General features: G+C 41.1%; 1 protein-coding gene across 7 annotated transcripts in view; it reads right to left on the bottom strand.

Annotated features, from left to right (window-relative positions):
* Positions 1-417: 417 nt before the first annotated feature.
* Positions 418-21,690, bottom strand: part of EYA1 (EYA transcriptional coactivator and phosphatase 1) — a 227,883-nt gene continuing 206,610 nt past the window's right edge. For all 7 annotated transcript variants that reach the window (XM_075353182.1, XM_075353181.1, XM_075353184.1 and 4 more), the window contains 5 exons: positions 16,164-16,324; positions 13,790-13,904; positions 13,557-13,678; positions 10,691-10,791; positions 418-3,086 (listed from right to left, as the gene is read on the bottom strand). In XM_075353182.1, the coding sequence (XP_075209297.1) occupies positions 3,006-3,086; positions 10,691-10,791; positions 13,557-13,678; positions 13,790-13,904; positions 16,164-16,324 (580 nt within the window). In that variant the 3' untranslated portion in view covers positions 418-3,005. The remainder of the gene's footprint in view (positions 3,087-10,690; positions 10,792-13,556; positions 13,679-13,789; positions 13,905-16,163; positions 16,325-21,690) is intronic.

The raw sequence follows: 21,690 nt of genomic DNA, 5'->3' as shown, positions 1-21,690 counted from the left end.
TGAATGATGCATGCAGAGTTTTTCATCATTTTCAAATATTGGAAAACTGGTACCTTAAGTAAATTGTACATTATGTATTATTGTGGTTACTATGCAGTGTTATATAAATATTATATTCCAGTAAAAAATAAATAAATAAATAAAAAAATAAGCATCTCATTCACACAAACTCACACACATAAATAAATAGTAAAATACTTTAATTGTCGTCTTCTGATTTTATTTAAAATGATTCACTCTTTTCCAAAGTTTCTAATTTTTTTCATTCTTTTGCAGAATTAATAATAACAAAAGTAATACAATAATAATTACAATAGGTACATTGTAAAAAATAAAATTAAGCACAATTTAATTAATATTTCACAAATTAAATTTATTAATTTAACACAAAAATTGAATAAAGAAGAAAAAACTGTACATATCTGTGGGTAAAACATGCTATTTTTATACACAACAGCTCAATTATTTACTGTTACTTAAATTGTAAAAAAAAAAAAAAATAATAATAATCCCTGTGTATTTTTATTAAGAAAAAGGTAGAAAGTAATTGTAAGATCCAAAGTTACTAATTCTAGCAGCAGTGTGAGTTTGTAGTTTTGGAGGATTTGTCTTGTCTTTCCATGTAGAGAATCAATTCGTATCCAGCAAATTCAGTTGGATCTCAAGAAGGTAAATTGAATTCAGGAAAAATATATAAAAAGAAAATGTAACCTGACGCAATTATATTTAATATATTTATTTAGTCTTCCAGCGATCAATGGATCAAAGACACGTGTGCCCGAATTTTAGTAGATGGATCCTTGCTTTTTTCATTTAGAGTCACCAAAATAGAGCTGTTTAAATTGGGTTCCCAGATGCCCTAATAATGCTTAGTGGGTCCAAATTGATTCTTTTTTGGTAAAAGCGAAAACCATCATATGTAAAACAACACATTTCTTTCACTGATCAGTCAAATTAAGGATTACCTAACCGACACCTTTTTACTGCACTCTACAAAAAGAGTACTATCCAGACGGAAAATGGGGCCACTGTGATAGTGCTGTATTATACGCAGTATCTGCTAAATTCAATGTAAGAACCAATAGTGCCCCGAGAAACATGGAACAGTAGTGATCATGTGGGACCACTACTTGTATAGACAGTGAGTGGAGTGGTCACACATGCTCCTTACCTTTCCCATTCACATAGATGATGTAGTTATCTCCATATAGCTATCACATAGCCTGTCTGTATATGTCATTGGCCAACCTCTTTAGTGCAATCCTCCAGCCTGATCCTTAAAGAGAATCTGTCACTAGGATCATCCCTTCAAAATCGTCTATATGCATATGCAGGTCATGGGGAACTGAATAAAATGATACCTTGATAGCTGCGATCCAATGTCTTATTCCAGAGAAATGCACTCTTTTCTTATATGTAAATGAGCTGTCCCATGCTTTTTGCCAGATACTGATTTGAATGAGATAAGACATCGGATTGCAGATTTGAAGGTATCATTTTATTCGACTTTCTATGACCTGTATGGCCATAGAATTGATCAAATTAGATTTCTTTTAAAAATTACTATACGTTTTTCATATATAGTCACAGATACCGGATGCATTGTGTTTGTTTTCTGCTGCCTCCTTCACTCAGATCAGATGTCCATTACGTCTGCTTCCAAGATGACTATGGTCAGTGGCATAGAGAGCTTAGTGATATGTCTAAACCATGCCTACCTGGCTTGTTCTATCCCACAATACAGAGAAGGCTAGGGAAGAAGGCCTAGTTTAGACTTAGCACCACACCCTTCATACCGCTGTTGCAGTCATCTCATATGCAGGGAGAATGGGACCCCAATCTGTTCAGAGGAAACAGAGGTAATCAGAGAGTGTAAGTATCGTAACAAGCTATAGATGAGAAATGCATTATTACCTTTCGATCCCAGAGCTTGCCCTGTTGTCTAACTAGATAAGTGATTAATCTGTCTGTATACTTTTTTATTACTTTATTTAATTTTACAATTGGGCAGTGAAAAATAACTGTAAGAAATAGAGTTGGGTTTGAAGATTTAAACTATTTTATATATCTTGCAAAAACCAAAGATTTGTAAGATGTTATTGACACTTGACATCCATGTGTTTGGTCTTAACAAATTGAACTAAAAAAAAAACACCTTTATCTACATATTTATAGCTAACACTTACATAAGGCACTGCACAACAGTTTGTACACACGCCGTTCTGCGCAAATGATCTACCGAGGCTTTGCTAGCTCAATAATATTTACCTAAACAATATGTAAAATAATCCGTTATTACAAATTTACACACAAAAATCTCTCTGTACATGATTGAAGCAGTGATGTACATATTTCTATTTTAAATTACAGTATACATACTTTAAGTCAGGGGTAGGCAACCTATCGATTACCTGATTGGGCAAAACTAATCCCAGAAACCTCAGCTGGGATTCCTAGTGTTCCGACAGAACGACATCATAGATTGCCTACCTCTACATTAGACTATTTTGTCCAAAGTCATTTCCGAGTCACAAAGATGGGTCTTTATTATTATCTTTGTTCTACTATATTCTCTGTACGTCAATCTGAAGTGTCCATCCATAAATAAGATGTATAAACTTTCTAGGGCACTATACTAAGAGACTTTAGCATAGCTGTTTAATGTGCAGTAAAACCTGCCATTCCACAGTCAACTTTCCTTATGTGGAAATCATGAAGCCTATAAAGATGTTTGTAATGTCTTATTCTCCATTTTCTTCACAGGTATGAACCCATTATTTTGCCTGTGGAGCTATAATGAAAGCTAGTGTTCTTTCATTTATTAGGTTTTTTTTTTTCATTTAAAGTCATATTGCTTAAATTATCAGCAGTGTATCAAACAGAAGATAAGCGCTTCCGGTTGAAATTCCAATTCAGCAATGTTGCACAGGGACACCGGAACATCTGTTTCATGTAACCCATCAGCGGGGTTTGTTTGTGTTCGGAAACAAAGTGCTGTTTTCCTGCTACAAATATTCAAGTTCCAATGCGTGATGCAGTGCCATTAAATCTGAGTGGCTTGTTATTCTCCAGAATGGCATCGAATGCTGAAAAAAAAACAAACGCAGAATTAAAAAATGTCATCATGGAACCCACATTTTTTTATTTTGGATAAAGATATTCTCCCCTTTTGCTGAAAATGACAAATGTCAGGCTAATTTATGATAGAGTCAATATACAAACTATTAGTTACCTAGGCCTGCATGTGAAATTAAAACTAATTCCCTTTTAAAATGTGTAGGAATTGGATTAATATTAATATTGGCTAAATCACTATCCTTTGAGAATCTCACCTTGCTTCAATGACAGCACAAAGCTAATTTAAGGCCTTGTTCACATCACGTTTTAGTCATACATCAGTGGCACCATCTGGACTTCTCTCTAAATTCCTGAACAGGATTCAGATGGATCCACAGATGGATTCATTGAGTTTAATGAAGCAGAAGAGGTCACTTAGTCCTCTGTCTAATTTCACTTTTGGAAGAATTGGATTTTTCTGGTGAGCATAAAATGTTTTTGACTGCCTCAAAAACAATGACACTACTGAAAATGGAGGCTACATACAGCACAAAGTTACTCAGTCTACTTGATTAAACTCAAGGACTCATTGGCAGATCTATCTTAATCCCATTTTTCAGGACTTAAGATGGAACACCTGATGGAGCTACTGACTTATGGCTAAAAAGTGATGTGAACATAGCCAAAGATTGAGAAGTGCCCTGTGGAGGTTTGTATTTGGATGGGGAGATTAGTACAAATAAAAAGAAATACTAGAAAAACATATGCCTATACTTTCCTGCAAGTTAGACAAGTTAAAACTCTTTGGGAATGGTATATGGAAGAATTGAAAATCTGTCACAGGAAATATTGTCTTACTAATGGAGTAGTTTTCTCAAAGAGGTGGTCTTTTGAAAATGTTTCAATGAGTTTTGCAATATTAGCACTTTATAGCAGTGTGCACAGAGTAGAGATGAGCGCACCTTTGGAGGGGGCACATTCGAACCTTAGATAAAGTTTGGCTTGTGACCCTGACTTGATTCGAACCTCAATGGAAGGCAGTCTCCACCCACATGCAGCCAGCCATAAGCAGAACACTTCCGGTGAAGGGTGGGTGAGGTTTATCAAAATTAAATTTAGTTTGTTTTGCGTGTACATATTACATTTCATCACTCTGTTTTCAACCCAAGTGCAAGCTGATCAAACATTGCACATGGCTCGCACAGGGCTGAGGATCATTCATACCCAAGCAGAGCGCTGCTCGCTTGAGTGGTTTGCACTCGTAACTCACTCGAACTTGTAACCAAAACTTTGCTTTTTTTGGAAGTCAGTTTACGAACCCAAAATCAAACGTCGAACCTCAGGTTTGCTCATCTCTAATACAGTGCAACAGAGTATAGTATTCTTCTATCTCCTCTATATAAATTCTTTGGTCTTGTGTGTTGTATAAAAGAATATAAGGCTGACAGATTTTCTACGCTTATTAGGTTGTTCATCAAGTTTCCATTGTAGATGTGGTATTTCTTAGTAAATATACCAGTCAAAGCTCTTGAATTAAAGGAGATTAAAGTAGCTTGAGCAGGTTTTTGAGTTTGAATAAAAAAATTACACTGGTAAACCATAAGTACAAAAGAAAATATACTCACCCTGTGAATCTACTTCCCACTCCCATTGCTACCGTTCAATGACTTTCACCAGATTGGAAGTGCTGATGTTACAACCACCAGTCTTCAGATACTGTAAACAATCAATGGCTAAAGAAGTCAAGTGACTGGTGATCATGACATCTTAGTTAACGGTCTGGTGAATACTGGTGAAACGTTAAAATGGGGTACATAAGTTTAGTTCTCAGATTAGATGTATAGTTTTTGAAATGCAGGCAAGTAAAGTATGTGGGTCGGGTTTTGCTATCTATTCCCAACCCTGTCTGCTGCCTGGCCTGCTGCCACTCAAAAAGCTGTACATTTCTGTAAATTTACTTGCCTGTATTTCAAAAACTATACATCCAATCTGACAACTAAAGGTATGTATAGAATCAGCATGATGGGGCCAGTATAGCACTGGCTTTAGTTTAAATAGAAAAATCCTGGTAATTGGTTCACTTTAAAACCCTTTAACCCCTTCACGACCGCGGGCCGTAAAATTACGTCCTATTTTAACGTGACTTAACGACCAGGGACGTAATTTTACGGCCTAAACTTCATTTGATTGCCGTGGCCATAGCAACGGCTTTCAAATGATGTCCCCTGCTGTTTCTTACAGCAGGGGACCTTTGCTTGACCCCAGGGGGGGTGGCATCGCCACCCCCCATAGGCGATCGATGTGATTGGCTGTTCAAATCGGAACCGCCAATCACATTGATCACGCTGTTTTCGACAAAAAAAAATGCCAAAAATAGCATGATCTTGTAAAATCCAGCTAGGACCGGGGCTGCAGCAGCTCCGATCATTGGCTGGAAGCAAGCAGACACCGTGGCCCCCCCCCTGCAGCACTGATTGGAGCGATCGTGCAATGACGCGCAATCGCTCCAATCAGTGTGCAGTGGGGCGGTCTGAGCTGCCGGTGGCCGCCCTCCCCAGGCCTGTGCTGGTCTGGGGACCCTCCCCCAACATGTCTGCAGCGTGCAGCACTGGCTGGTACTAGTGGTACCACGCCACTGCTGCTGCTGCCGCTGCTGTCACGTCACGTCGCAGGAGCAGGAGCGGTGAGTATTGTGCTCACCTTGCAGCCCCTGCGCATGCCCCCCTGCGATCTGCCCCCCCCCGACATCCCGATCTGCCCCCCTGACATCCCGATCTGCCCCCCTGACATCCCGATCTGCCCCCCCGACATCCCGATCTGCCCCCCACCATCTCTATTCTGCAGCTCCTCCGGTATCCCTCCTCCCCTGCTCTCTTGCAGCCCCTGCGCGCTCTTGTGATTTGCTCCTGCGCGCTCCCGTAATGGTCCCTGCCCGTGCCCCCCTGCGATCTGCCCCCCGCCATCCCGATCTGCCCCCCCACATCCCGATCTGTCCTCCGACATCCCGATCTGCCCCCCCAGACATCCCGGTCTGCCCCCAGACATCCCGGTCTGCCCCCAGACATCCCGATCTGCCCCCAGACATCCCGATCTGCCCCCAGCATTCCCGATCTGCCCCCAGCATTCCCGATCTGCCCCCCGACATCCTGGTCTGCCCCCAGATATCCCAGTCTGCCGGCCTCCCCCGTGATCTCTATTCTGCAGCTCCTCCGGTATCCCCCTCCTCTGCTCTCCCCCTCCCCCTCTGCTGTCCCCCTCTGCTGTCCCTCTCCCCCTCTGCTCTCCCCCTCCCCCTCTGCTGTCCCCCCGACGTCCTCTTACCTGTCTTCACCGGCCGATCACATCTGCCTCCATCGCTGGGTCCTTCTTCCTGGGTCTTCTGCTGAGCTGTCCAACTTCCTGCCTGCTGGCTGCTGCAAAGCTGTTCCTCCTGCAAATCCTCTGGGTAATGTGAGTATAACTTTTTTTTTTTTTCTTTTTTTCCTCTATCCCCTGTCAATTCTTACACCTCATGCGTCCGTGCGTCCCGCCGAGCGCTGATCAGGGATGCAGATAACGTATCTGCATCCGTGGTCAGTTTTCGGCGGGACTTTTTTTCCCGTATTCCCGACGCTTTTTGTATTGCATCTGTCCGTGCGTCCCGCCGAGCGCTGATCAGGGATGCACATAACGGATCGGCATCCCTGCTCAATTTTTGGCGTGACAAAAAGCATCGGGGATACGGAAAAAAAAGTCACGCCAAAAATTGAGCAGGGATGCCGATCCGTTATGTGCATCCCTGATCAGCGCTCGGCGGGACGCACGGACTGATGCAATACAAAAAGCGTCGGGGATACGGAAAAAAAAGTATCGCATCTGTCCGTGCGTCCCGCTGAGCGCGGATCAACATCCCTGCTCAATTTTTGGCGTGACTTTTTTTTTTTTCGTATCCCCAGCGCTTTTTGTATCTCATCCGACCGTGCCTCCTGCAGCGGCCGATCAGTGCACTGCGTCTGTGCGTTTGAAAAGTCAAATGGCGTTCCTTGTCTTCTGAGCCCCGCCATGCGCCCAAACAATTGATTTCCACCACATGTGAGGTATCTGCGTACTCGGGAAAAATTGCACCATACGTTTTATGGTGCATTTTTTCCTGATACCGTTGTAAAAAGAGAAAAAAAAAAACTACTTTGTTGCTGCAAAAATTTAAAAAATTTTTTTTAAAAAAAAATGAATAATTTTCACGGTTCAACGTTATCAACTTTCAGTGGAGCCCCTGGGGGTACAAGGGGCTCACTAAACATCTAGATAAATTCCTTGAGGGGTCTAGTTCCAAAATGGGGTAATTTGTGGGGGAGCTCCACTGTTTAGGCACCATGGGGGGGGGTCTAAAAACGTGATATGGCGTCCGCTAATGATTCCAATCAATTTTGCTGTCAAATGGTGCCCTTCTCTTCTGAGCCCCGCCATGCGCCCAACAATTACTTTCCACCACATATGAGGTATCTGCGTACTCAGGAGAAAATGGACAATACATTTTATGTTGCATTTTTTCCCGATACCCTTGTGAAAAAAAGCTACCTAGTTGAAGCAACAGTTTTGTGGTAAAAAAATGTTTTTTTCTTTTCACGGCTCAACGTTATAAACTTCTGTGAAGCCCCCAGGTGTTCAAAGTGCTCACCAAACATCTAGAAAAAATATTTGAGGGCTCTAATTTCCAAAATGGGGTCACTTGTGGGGGAGCTCCATTGTTTAGGCCCCTCAGGGGGTCTTCAAACCTGACATGGCGTCCGCTAATGAGTGCAGCTAATTTTGCATTCAAATGGCGCTCCTTGCCTTCCGAGCACTGCCGTGTGTCCAAACATTTGATTTCCACCACATATGAGGTATCTGCGTACTCAGGAGAAAATGGACAATACATTTTATGTTGCATTTTTTCCCGATACCCTTGTGAAAAAAAAAGCTACCTAATTGAAGCAACAGTTTTGTGGTAAAAAAATTTTTTTTTCTTTTCACGGCTCAACGTTATAAACTTCTGTGAAGCCCCCAGGTGTTCAAAGTGCTCATCAAACATCTAGAAAAAATATTTGAGGGCTCTAGTTTCCAAAATGGGGTCACTTGTGGGGGAGCTCCATTGTTTAGGCACCTCAGGGGGTCTTCAAACCCGACATGGCGTCCGCTAATTAGTGCAGCTAATTTTGCGTTCAAAAATTCAAATGGCGCTCCTTGCCTTCCGAGCACTGCCGTGTGTCCAAACATTTGATTTCCACCACATATGAGGTATCTGCGTACTCAGGAGAAAATGGACAATACATTTTATGTTGCATTTTTTACCGATACCCTTGTGAAAAAAAAGCTACCTAGTTGAAGCAACAGTTTTGTGGTAAAAAAAATTTTTTTTCTTTTCACGGCTCAACGTTATAAACTTCTGTGAAGCCCCCAGGTGTTCAAAGTGCTCATCAAACATCTAGAAAAAATATTTGAGGGCTCTAGTTTCCAAAATGGGGTCACTTGTGGGGGAGCTCCATTGTTTAGGCACCTCAGGGGGTCTTCAAACCCGACATGGCGTCCGCTAATGAGTGCAGCTAATTTTGTGTTCAAAAATTCAAATGGCGCTCCTTGCCTTTCGACCTCTGCCGTGCACCCAAACAATTGATTTTTACCCCATATGGGGTATCAGCGTACTCAGGAGAAAATGCATAATAAATTGTAGGGTGCACTTTCTCTTTTCTCCCTTGTAAAAATGAAAATTTTATGGCTAAAGTTACATTTTTGTGTTAAAAAGTAAAATTTTCATTTTTTCCTTCCACATTGCTTTGGTTCCTGTGACGCACCTAAAGGGTAAATAAACTTCTTGGATGTGGTTTTGAGCAGTATGAGGGGTGCAGTTTTTAGAATGGGGTCACTTTTGGGTATTTTCTGTCACCTCGGCCTCTCAAAGGCACTTCAAATGTGATGTGGTCCCTAAAAAAAATATTTTGTAAATTTTGTTGGAAAAATTAGAAATTGCTGATGAACTTTGACCCCTTCTAACTTCCTAACGAAAAAAAAATTTCTTTCGAAAATTGCGCTGGTGTAAAGTTGACAAGTGGGAAATGTTATTTAGTAACTATTTTGTGTGACATAGCTCTCAGATTTATGGCCATAAATTTTCAAAGTTTGAAAATTGCGAAATTTTCCAAATTTTCTGACAATTTCCTAAATTTTCACAAATAAACGCAAAAAATATCGGCCTAAATTTACCACTGACATGAAGTACAATATGTCACGAAAAAACAATCTCAGAATCGCCAGGATCCGTTGAAGCGTTCCAGAGTTATAACCTGTCAAAGTGACACTGGTCAGAATTGCAAAAAATGGCCCGGTCATTAGGGTGTTTTAGTGGCCGGGGGTGAAGGGGTTAAAGAGTAACTAAGGTTTAATGTTTTACTAATTGTGTCCCATATCTAAATTTAATAATGTTTCAGATTGACTTCACCAGTAGATTTGGCTTTTTCTTTTCCTGGTAAAAGTAGCCCTAAAGTGCCATTTAAATTCCTGCCTCTCCTCAGTCTACTTGCCATGATTCAGTGTACTTGTTCTCTAGCAAGGAAATATGGACACTTGATGATCTGCATTGTGACATCTGCAGCAGAGTGCTTCACCCAAGACTTCAGCATTCATCTTTGCTGTGTCAGCATTTCTCACTGCTCCTATGATGCCACAAGAGAGGATTAACTCAGGAAATGCCACAGAACAAATAGAATGAAACCCTTAGGCCTAAGACACACGGCATGAAAATCGGAGCGAGTGGAATGCAATAAAACATCACATTCCACTTGGACCAATATTAGCCTGTGTGTCAGCACCCATGAGCGATTATTTTCTCAGCCCTAATCGGACCGAGAAATTCGTTCTTGGTTTCTCTCACACCCATTCAAGTGTATGTGGTGAGAGAAAAATTGCACTGCACTTGCAGTACATCGGTGTACCGCGAGTGCAGGGCAAGAATGGCAATAGTCGGCAACAGAGGAGAGAGGAAGATAAATCCCTCCCCTCTACAGCACTGGCCCTCCTCTTCTCAGTGCCGGCCCGCCCCCCGCAGTTGAGTTCTGATCACGTGATCGGACTTCAGTTGCAGTGACACTCACATGACACTCGGCTCCCGCTGTGCTGCCAGCGAGAGCCGAGTGTCATGCAAGGATCGCATTAGTCCCCCGTGTGGCCCCGGCCTTAACGACTTTGTGGAAGCGAGATTGCAACGGTTGTAACAATGCATAATGCCAGGTGCTCGAAAACAAATACACTCCGGTAGTGCTGCCCCATCAAAGAGAGAATCTGCACTCCAAGTACAAAGAGACACAGAATGGTTTATGAATAAGAACAACTGATATAAGGATATTAGCCTGGGAAAAAAAGGTGCTTAGAGACCACCTTAGAGCTGCTTTTGACGAAGAAAAAATTCACACATATTACTAATAATTATAATATATTAAAATGTAATATGAAATATAATATGATAATATTATATAATATAAATTGAACATCTTTGTAAAGGAGACAAAAGGGCATATCTGAGAATTAAATAAATGTATTAGATTGTTTATAACATTGGGTCACATGCAAACATGTAATACTCGGAAATGTAAAAAGAAAACCATATTAATATCTCAGTTACCTTTTTGGCTCCTTGTTCTTCCTCTACACCATCACCAACTACGACATAGACTACTTTCCTTCCAAACCTCTGAACTATCCTTTCAAAGCAGCTTTCTTTACCTGTGCAAAAAAAGGAAATATTAAAAAAAAAATCACATTGAATTATATGTTTATTATCTAATTTATTAAACTAAACTATATATATATATATATATATATATATATATATATATATATATTTACTGTATAAGCAAGTGTGTATATGATTCAGATGAGAACCAGCAATCTTCAAAATAAGAAAATACAAACATAGGTAGCACCAGCGCCCTGAATAGAGACAATTGATATCTCTAAATAGGGAGACAACAACAAAAAAAGCAAAAAGCATCCCTGTTAATAGTGCATAAACAATAAATGAACAAGTATATAAAACAGAGTTTTTTTGCACTTATTCCCTATTGTGTTTGTAAGATAAAAAACTTCAATGATTACTAAATATATAGCCAGAGAGACGGAAGACAAAATATGCTAATGTATAGTAGATATGGAGTTAATATTCAAATATACAAGCGTCTTTAGTTGTATTACAGATGAAAATAAAATCAACATTGGAAAGATTATTAATAGACCCAATGAGGGGGTCTAAAATAAAATGCTTGCACCTATAAGTGATGCTGCTACAAAAACACAAAGCAGAACAGAACGTTAAAAAATGGAGGCTACAATACCTGTATAAATTGCACTATATATAAAGTGATACTGCAATATATGCCCCACGGGCCTGTGCAGTCAATATTGCCAAACTGTAGGAAGTAAGATAAAATACATATAATAATGTTTGTAGATTACTTTAATACATAGATTCCTTAGTTCCACCAGAAATGGAAAAGGTGAATAGCATGCCTGTTCCTATGGTCGCGAGCTCAAAGCCAGTAGTCCAGGGTACCCGGTGGAGAGTTGGACCACAGATGTAAGGGTTAAGCCAAACAGGTCTATCCAGCATGTTAGGCCCCAGGGTATGTGCTCCCCATGATGCCGAAACTGTGACACTTGAGAATCGGTGTCCTCAGATATACCAACAAGATGATGAGTCAGTACTAGGGGTGATGTATGGTGGCTGCTAGGGATCACAAATCCTCACACGAGATTTGAAGTATTGCGAGCTTCTGCAGCAGGGAAAAGCAGACGAAGAAGTCCGCAGTGCTTCAAAACATGTAGGGAACCCTGAACTACTCGCTTTGAGCAAGCACCCGTAGCAACAGGCATGCCGACTTATCCACCTGTTCATCTATTTTTTTTTATGGAACGAAGGGATCTATGATTTAAAGTAAGATGGAATTCTTCTTCTTCTTATTATTATTATTATTGATATTACTTGCTACACTTTGACCAATACTGACTACACATGCTCGAAGGGCATATAGGCACTAGCACTTTATACTGTATATAGTGCAGTTTATACAGGTATTTTAACCTCCATTTGTTAATGTTATTTTGTCTTTGGTGTTTTTGCAGCAGCATTACTTATAGCTCCTAGAGGATAAGCGCAAAAATCCTCTTCTTTTATACAAATCTTCAGAATAAAATTTCAATTCAATATCTAGGTATACTATTAATGAACAAAAACTGTGCAAAAATACGAGGCCAAAACAACTATAATAAAAAATGATAATTTACTTTTGTTTTTATAGTTCTTTTGACTTCAGATTTTTGCATATAAATTCAATACAAAGTAAGTTGTGAACAATTATTCATTTTTTTGTGTCAGAAGAAATATCTATAAAAATTAGGCTATTACACATAAGTAACAAATTGCTGTGGAAACTTTTTACTGCAGAATTCCACAGAGGTAAATTAGCACCAAAGTTCCCTGTGTAAAACAGCTGCAAGAAAAACGTGACGTCATGCCGTGTGTCGTGACATTATGCTGATGCCTTGTGTTGCCCTGAGGGTTCATTTTTTCTATAAATCATATATACAGCAATAAGAAATGTAGTGCATTATGTGATATGAGCTAAGTTATTAGGGTTAATTTGTTTCTATCATTCTATAGCAAACAGGAAATTTTTCAATCTAACTCCGTAATATAAAACATTTAAAAAGTAAGGACAGGTATTGATAAGTAATATGATATATTAAAAAAAGCATTTCACTTTTAATATAATAATAATAATAATAAAAAACACAATTAATTTTTAATATAATAATATAATGTACTACTGTATAATATATTACATATAATACTAAAAATTTGAATACCTTTAAATATAATAATAATAATAATAATAATAATAATAATAATAATAATATTAATAAAAAGAACCAAGAGTCCTCAGTGGTTGATACCTTTTAATGGCTAACTGAAAAGATGGTAGTAATAGCAAGATTTCGGGACTACGCAGGTCTCTTCATCAAGCTCAAGAGACCTGAGTAGTCTCGAAAGCTTGCTATTATTACCATCTTTTCAGTTAGCCATTAAAAGGTATCAACTACTGAGGACTTCAGTTCTTTTAAACAAACTTTTTTTTATCTCTACTGGCTAACACGATACAAATATATATTTTTTACATGTATAAATAATACTAATAGTAATACTACTGCCACTATTATTATTATTATTATTATTATTATTGTTATTAATAATAATAATAATCATCATAATATATGATTAAATATTATATTGTTAATTTATTATATTAAAAAAAACAATTAACTTTTAATATAATACAATATAATATATGATTATTATTATATATTATGGTATTATGTTAAAAAAATTATTAACTGTAGTAATAACTTTTAATATTGATTATATCTATATATAACTGTGTTCAAGTGAGCTTGTACAGAATAAATATTTGCATCATACGTCATACTGTACTCACCGATTTTAGTTGCACTATAAATATTTTCAATTGGAAACACAACTCCTAACCCATATAACAAGACTTTTGCTAGTGCTGGTATAAGTTGAGTAGTTGTGACTAGTATATTAACACAGTTTGTCCTGTAGACAGCAAACAAAGGAAATAAATCATTATATTTAATAAAAATACATTTTTATATTTGTCACAGACATTTCTCCATTGGTTGTGTGTATTTAGAAAAATGACGTTACCTGGAGTGAATTAATGTAAGGGCTTTCAGTGCAAGAGTTAACCATGAATCTGTCAGGGATTCAATCTCAGCCCTTAGCTGTAACCAGGCTTCCCTCTTTGCTGGGCCAAGCAAACCTGCAAATAGGCAAAGAATTCTGTTTATGCAGAACAACTGTTCCTATGAATTTAACATATAATAAAAAGGAATAGAGGAAAATTCTATAAAAAAAAAAAGTGCTTAAAGAAGTTGTCCCATGCTTTTATTGATGGCTTATCCTTAAGCGGGCTTTACACATGGCGACATCGATGTCGCTGGTGAAAGCACCCACCCCCGTCGTTTGCACATCACGGGAAAATCGCTGCCCGTGGCGAACAACATTGCTAGGACCCATCACACACACTTACCTGCCTAGTGACGTCGCTGTGGCCGGCGAACCGCCTCCTTTCTAAGGGGGCGGTACGTGTGGTGTCACAGCGGCATCACTAAGTGACCACCCAATAGAAGCGGAGATGAGCAGCTGTAACATCCCGCCCTCCTCCTTCCTTCCTCATCACGGGCGGCCGCAGGTATGGTGATGTTCCTCGTTCCTGCGGTGTCACACATAGTGATGTGTGCTGCTGCAGGAATGACGAACAACCTGCGTCCTGCAACAGCAACGATAGATGGGAAAGGAACGACATGTCCGCGATCAACGATTAGGTGAGTAATTTTGATCGTTAACAGTCGTTCCTGTGTATCACACGCAACGACATCGCTAACAAGGCCGGATGTCCGTCACGAATTCCATGACCCCAACGACATCTCATTACCGATGTCGTTGCGTGTAAAGCCACTTTAGAATAGGTCAACAATGTCTGATCGGACGGGGTCCAACACCCGACACACCGCTGATCAGCCGTTCTTGGTCCCTGCAGCGCCAGGCAGCCAGAAATGCTCAGTTCCGGAGCTGCTTTGTCTCCTGATAGTGGCCGTGGCAGAGTACTACACCTCTGCTTCCTATTCAGATCATTAAGAAGCGGATGTGCTGTTCCCAGCCGCAGCCATTAATAGAAGGTGTAGCAGCTCTGGAACTGAGCATTTCTGGCTGCCTGCTGCTGCCGTCGGGACTGACAACAGCTGATCGGCATGGTTGCCGGGTGTCAGACCTGGCCGATCAGATATTGAGGACTTATCTTAAGGATAAGCCATCACTGTAAAAGTACTGAACAACCCGTTTAACTTTTACATAAAGAGGTAGTCCCATTTTAAAAAAATGTATTCATATGTAACATTATAGCCTATGGACATTCAAACGACCACTCTATGCGTCAGATTAGGGAGCCACTGTCAAGCAATGTCTCCTGCACTGACATTTCAGCTGTCCATCTATCACATGGACAGCCATTCAAGAAAATGGCTATCAATGTTTTGTTATTAGTGCCCACTAAAATCAGCTTAGTGTCAATGATCTTGGGATCCATACCCACGGGGATCAATCAAACTGTTGAGTAAATCTCAGATTGAAGTATTAAGGGGGCTTTACACGCTGCGATCTCGCTTGCAAGATCTCAAGCGATCGTACCCACCCCCGTTGGTTGTGCGACATGGGCAAATTGCTGCCCGTCGCACAGAACCTCGCTTACCCCCGTCACAAGGACTTACATGTCGTGCGGCGTCACAGCGACGTCACACGGCAGCTGTCCAATAGAAGCGGAAGGGCAGAGATGAGTGGGATGTAAATATTCCGCCCACCTCCTTCCTTCCGCATTGCCGGTGGAGGGAGGTAAGGAGATGTTTGTCGCTCGTGCGGTGTCACACACACAGTGATGTGTGCTGCAGCAGGAATGAGGAACAACATCGCTAATTAGAAGAAAACGATTTTTTGTTTTAGGACGACCTCTCCACGGCAAACGATTTTTGCCGCTTTTGCGATCGTTTTAGGTCGCACATAAGTGTCACACACTGTAATATCGTTAATGATGCCGGATGTGCGTCACAAACAACGTGACCCCGACGATAATTCATTAACGATATCGTAACATGTAAAGCCCACTTTAGTGTCTTATTAGGCAAACTCTTCAATCAATTTTCATTCATTGTAAAGTTGTACATATGATAATAATTTTAGAAACATTTGTTCAGTAGCTGTAGTGTTGTGGAACAAAGCCATTGTCTAAATCAGACAGTAAAGCACAAGTCTAATTGTGGCCAAACATATTAAATAGAAATGGGTTCACGGTTCATCAGCCTCTGAACAAATAATCATCTGGTTAAAAATCATTATGATAAAATAGCCAGAAACCTTTAACGATAGCAGCCTTTACTGTTAGTTCACTGACAAGGATAAATGATCTATCTTAGAACATCAGAAAAAAATGTCATGTCTTCCTTAAGATGACAATCTATGTACTTACCTCCAACATTATTTTTATAGGTGTTGTAGATTTCTTTTACTCTTCTATAACGAAAAGCTAATTTTCTCATCCAGTCTACACCACCGCGGACCCCCGTTGCAAGGCAGAGATTTGCACTAGTTGCTGCTGCTGGAAAGCCATCTGTCCCGAAATTATATGTGCTAAATTAGTGGAAGAATAAACTTGTTAAACATGAAGAAAATCTTTGATCAATATTTTGTATATTAATACAGTATATCACAGGATTTTTGCACAACACAAAGTTGTGTGAAAATGCTGCCACTTTTGTGCAGAAATGTTGCAATTTTTACACATTTTCTGCCAGCTCTGCCAATTTAGGTGGAACCATTGTGGAACTAGGCATGGCAAAGACTGGAATAGCATTTCTGTTGGAGGTGCACGTCAGTTGTAAGATACGAGTAGGGTTCTTTTACCAATAAAGTCATACCCAAATTAGTTTTGTGGACACTTTTTGCTCCCCTTCTTCCGAGAGCCTTAACTTTTTTATTTTTCCTTCAATCTTGCCACATGGGGGCTTGTTTTTTGCAGGATAAGTTGTACTTTAAAAGAAACCATAATTTTTACCATATAGTGTACTGGAAAATTGCAAGAAAAATCCAAGTGCGAAAAAATAGCAAAAAAAGTGTGATTGCATGATTGTTTTTGGGATATTTTATTCACTGTGTTAACTATATGGTAACACTAATGTGTCAGTGTGATGCCCAGGTTTGTACAAATTCGTAGACACCAAACATGTATAGGTTTACTTTTATCTAAGGGGTTAAAAAAAATCTGAAATTTGTCCAAAAAAAGTGACACACTTTTTGCTCCATTTTTCACGACCCGTAGCGTTCTAATTTTTTTTTGCATCTTGAGCTGACGTTTTTAATGGTACCATTTTTTCTCTTATCACTGGGGTGATTTAAACTTTTGTTTTTTAATTTTTTTATTTTTAAAACCTTTTCTTTACTTATTTTATTTTACTAGTCCCACTAGGGGACTATAAGGATCAGCAGTCTAATTGCTCATTCATTCTGTTGATCACAGCTATACAGCTCTGATCAGCTGAAATGCTCATGTCTTGTAACAGGCAGCACTCGGCTGGCTAAAAGAGGAAGCAAGTCATATGAGCTACAGGAGTGATCAAATGACCCTGTGCTACCATGGCAACCATCGGCTCACAGTGATCACGTCACGGTGCTACCAAAGGAGCCGTTTGAGTAAACATTTACCACGACGGTCATTTAAATTAATCTGTCACATTTTGACAGTGTGATTTAAGGGCTTAACAGGCACGGGAGGCTTATGGTTCTACCCGTGCCTGCAATGCACACATGTCAGCTGTGCAAGTCAGCTGACATGTGCAGGAATCACCATTACTCTCCCATAGGTGATTAGTCTATTTGGCTTAAGACGAACCAGTATGGCCCATAGTCATTAACGGGTTAAGTATCAGATAACAGACAGGCTGGATACAATTTGTATGTACAGAATATTAAACAATGGAATATGCAGACAATGGTCAGACATTGACTTCTCTGTTTGTAACTATGTTAATTTTTTGTAGTAGGAAATAGTGGTGACTTTAATCAGTCTTGATTAGAGATGAGCGAACCGGTCGTGGTTCGGCTCGAGTTCAGTTCGCCGAACGGAGGTCTCGTTCGAGTTCGGTTCGGCGAACCGGTTCGGCTAACCACCTAGAAAAAACCCTCAAAGGTGTCCAAAAGGTGACAAACAACTCACAACACAACACAAACACATGGGAAAGTGACAAGGACATATACTCATGCGAAAACAAAAGAGCTGGACAAGGAAAAAGAGGAGGAGACACAGATATAGACATGGCATGCCCTTCTAAAATCATGTAAAACCCCGCAAGGTAACTCCAAGTGGAGTCTCCCTTTGTTCCAAAAATTGGGCCACACAGACACCCACCCCTTCAGTGGCAGCACTTGTGCCCCAGTCGTACACTTCACAGATAGATTTGCATCAAGCACATTCAAAAATACGCCATCCTTAACCGTCCCCAGGATGACCCCGGGGTAGGTAGCTAAGTCTTTCCTGATCCCAGCTCTGTTCATCTTGGATCATTTTTAAAAACAATGTAAGAAAGGGTTACTCCAAGTGGAGTCTCCCTTTTTTACAAAAATTGGGCCCCACACACACCCACCCCTTCAGTGGCAGCACTTGTGCCCCAGTTGTACACTTCACAGGTAGATTTACATCAAGCACATTCAAAAATATGCCATACTTAACCGTCCCCAGGATGACCCCGGGGTAGGTAGCAAAGTCTTTGCTGAACCATGACTTGTTCATCTTGGCTCCTTTTTAAAAACACAGCAAGCAAGGGTTACTCTAAGTGGAGTCTCCCTTTTTTCCAAAAATTGGGCCACACACACACCCACCCCTTCAGTGGCAGCACTTGTGCCCCAGTTGTACACTTCACAGGTAGATTTGCATCAAGCACATTCAAAAATACGCCATCCTTAACCGTCCCCAGGATGGCACAGGGGTAGGTAGCAAAGTCTTTGCTGAAACATGACTTGTTCATCTTGGCTCCTTTTTAAAAACACAGCAAGCAAGGGTTACTCTAAGCGGAGTCTCCCTTTTTTCCAAAAATTGGGCCACACAGACACCCACGCCTTCAGAGGCAGCACTTGTGCCCCAGTTGTACACTTCACAGATAGATTTGCATCAAGCACATTCAAAAATACGCCATCCTTAACCGTCCCCAGGATGACACCGGGGTAGGTAGCTAAGTCTTTCCTGATCCCAGCTCTGTTCATCTTGGATTATTTTTAAAAACAATGTAAGCAAGGGTTACTCCAAGCGGAGTCTCCCTTTTTTCCAAAAATTGGGCCCCACACACACCCACCCCTTCAGTGGCAGCACTTGTGCCCCAGTTGTACACTTCACAGGTAGATTTGCATCAAGCACATTCAAAAATACGCCATCCTTAACCGTCCCCCAGGATGGCACTGGGGTAGGTAGCAAAGTCTTTGCTGAAACATGACTTGTTCATCTTGGCTCCTTTTTAAAAACACAGCAAGCAAGGGTTACTCTAAGCGGAGTCTCCCTTTTTTCCAAAAATTGGGCCACACAGACACCCACGCCTTCAGAGGCAGCACTTGTGCCCCAGTTGTACACTTCACAGATAGATTTGCATCAAGCACATTCAAAAATATGCCATACTTAACCGTCCCCAGGATGACCCCGGGGTAGGTAGCAAAGTCTTTGCTGAACCATGACTTGTTCATCTTGGCTCCTTTTTAAAAACACAGCAAGCAAGGGTTACTCTAAGTGGAGTCTCCCTTTTTTCCAAAAATTGGGCCACACACACACCCACCCCTTCAGTGGCAGCACTTGTGCCCCAGTTGTACACTTCACAGGTAGATTTGCATCAAGCACATTCAAAAATACGCCATCCTTAACCGTCCCCAGGATGGCACTGGGGTAGGTAGCAAAGTCTTTGCTGAAACATGACTTGTTCATCTTGGCTCCTTTTTAAAAACACAGCAAGCAAGGGTTACTCTAAGCGGAGTCTCCCTTTTTTCCAAAAATTGGGCCACACAGACACCCACGCCTTCAGAGGCAGCACTTGTGCCCCAGTTTTACACTTCACAGATAGATTTGCATCAAGCACATTCAAAAATACGCCATCCTTAACCGTCCCCAGGATAACCCCGGGGTAGGTAGCAAAGTCTTTCCTGAACCATGACTTGTTCATCTTGGCTCCTTTTTAAAAACACAGCAAGCAAGGGTTACTCTAAGCGGAGTCTCCCTTTTTTCCAAAAATTGGGCCACACACACACACCCACCCCTTCAGTGGCAGCACTTGTGCCCCAGTTGTACACTTCACAGGTAGATTTGCATCAAGCACATTCAAAAATACGCCATCCTTAACCGTCCCCAGGATGACCCCGGGGTAGGTAGCTAAGTCTTTTCTGATCCCAGCTCTGTTCATCTTGGATCATTTTTAAAAACAATGTAAGCAAGGGTTACTCCAAGCGGAGTCTCCCTTTTTTCCAAAAATTGGGCCCCACACACACCCACCCCTTCAGTGGCAGCACTTGTGCCCCAGTTGTACACTTTACAGGTAGATTTGCATCAAGCACATTCAAAATCCCCAAGCATTTACTCTCCCCAGGATGACACAGGGGTAGTAAATTCCTTGTGGATCCATGATTTGTTCATTTTGATGAACGTTAGTCTGTCAACATTGTCACTGGACAGACACATGTGCTTATCTGTCAGCACACACCCAGGAGCACTGAAGACACGTTCAGAGACAACGCTGGCAGCTGAACACGACAACATCTCCAAGGCGTAAGTGGAGAGCTCTGGCCATTTTACAAGATTTGAAGCCCAAAATGAGCAAGGCTCCATTTGCAAAGTCATGGCATCGATGTTCATTTGGAGATACTCCTGTATCATCCTCTCCAGCCATTGACTATGTGTCAGACTTGTTGTCTCTGGTGGCCTTGCAAAGGATGGTCTAAAAAAATTATGAAAAGATTCAATAAAATTGCTGCTACCAGCACCAGATACGGTGCTACTGGTACGGGTAGACTGTTGAAGATGACGAGACCGTCCCATGTTTGTCAAGTTACAACTGGGAGATTCACTCCCTGCACCACTGTTGTTTGGTGGAAAAGCCGAGCTAAGATCGAGTAACAGCTTCTGCTGATACTCCTGCATACGTGCGTCCTTTTCTATTGCTGGAATTATGTCACAAAATTTGGACTTGTACCGGGGATCTAATAGTGTGGCAAGCCAGTACTCATCATCACTTCTAATTTTGACAATACGAGGGTCATGTTGGAGGTAGTGCAGCAAGAAGGCGCTCATGTGTCTTGCGTAGCCATGCGGACCAAGTCCACGCTGTGTTTGTGGCATAGAGGTGCTAACCGTTCTTTCTTCCTCTGACATCTCCCCCCAACCTATTTCAACAGAAATTTGACCAAGGTCTCCCTCATCCGTTGAGTCTTCCATGTCCATGGACAGTTTGTCCTCCATTTCTTCATGTTCCCCTGCACTTTCCTCAACATTTCGCCTGCTACTATGCCCCCTTGTTGATCCCTGTCCCCCATGGTCCCATGCCTGCTGCGTTGGTGACGATGAACGTCTGGGCCTTGGTGATGTTGTTGTGTCTTGTGCATATGAATCCTTCTGTAGTTCCTCCCCTTCCTGTTGTCCCACCCCCTGACTCCGAATAGTGTTTAGCGTGTGTTCCAGCATGTAAATGACTGGAATTGTCATGCTGATAATGGCATTGTCAGTGCTAAACATATTCGTCACCATGTCGAAACTGTGCAGAAGGGTGCATAGGTCCTTGATCTGAGACCACTCCATCAGGGTGATCTGCCCCACCTCTGCATCTCTTTGGCCCAGGCTATACGTCATGACGTATTGCACCAGGGCTCGACGGTGCTGCCACAGTCGCTGTAACATGTGGAGAGTCGAATTCCAACGTGTCGGCACATCGCATTTCAGGTGATGAACCGGCAGGCCGAAAGATTTCTGGAGC

Source organism: Anomaloglossus baeobatrachus, chromosome 6 (genome assembly GCF_048569485.1).
Source record: "Anomaloglossus baeobatrachus isolate aAnoBae1 chromosome 6, aAnoBae1.hap1, whole genome shotgun sequence".
Classification (NCBI taxonomy): Eukaryota; Metazoa; Chordata; class Amphibia; order Anura; family Aromobatidae; genus Anomaloglossus; species Anomaloglossus baeobatrachus.
The sequence above is the reverse complement of the archived record's forward strand: the minus strand, read 5'-3'. Positions and strand labels throughout refer to the sequence as shown.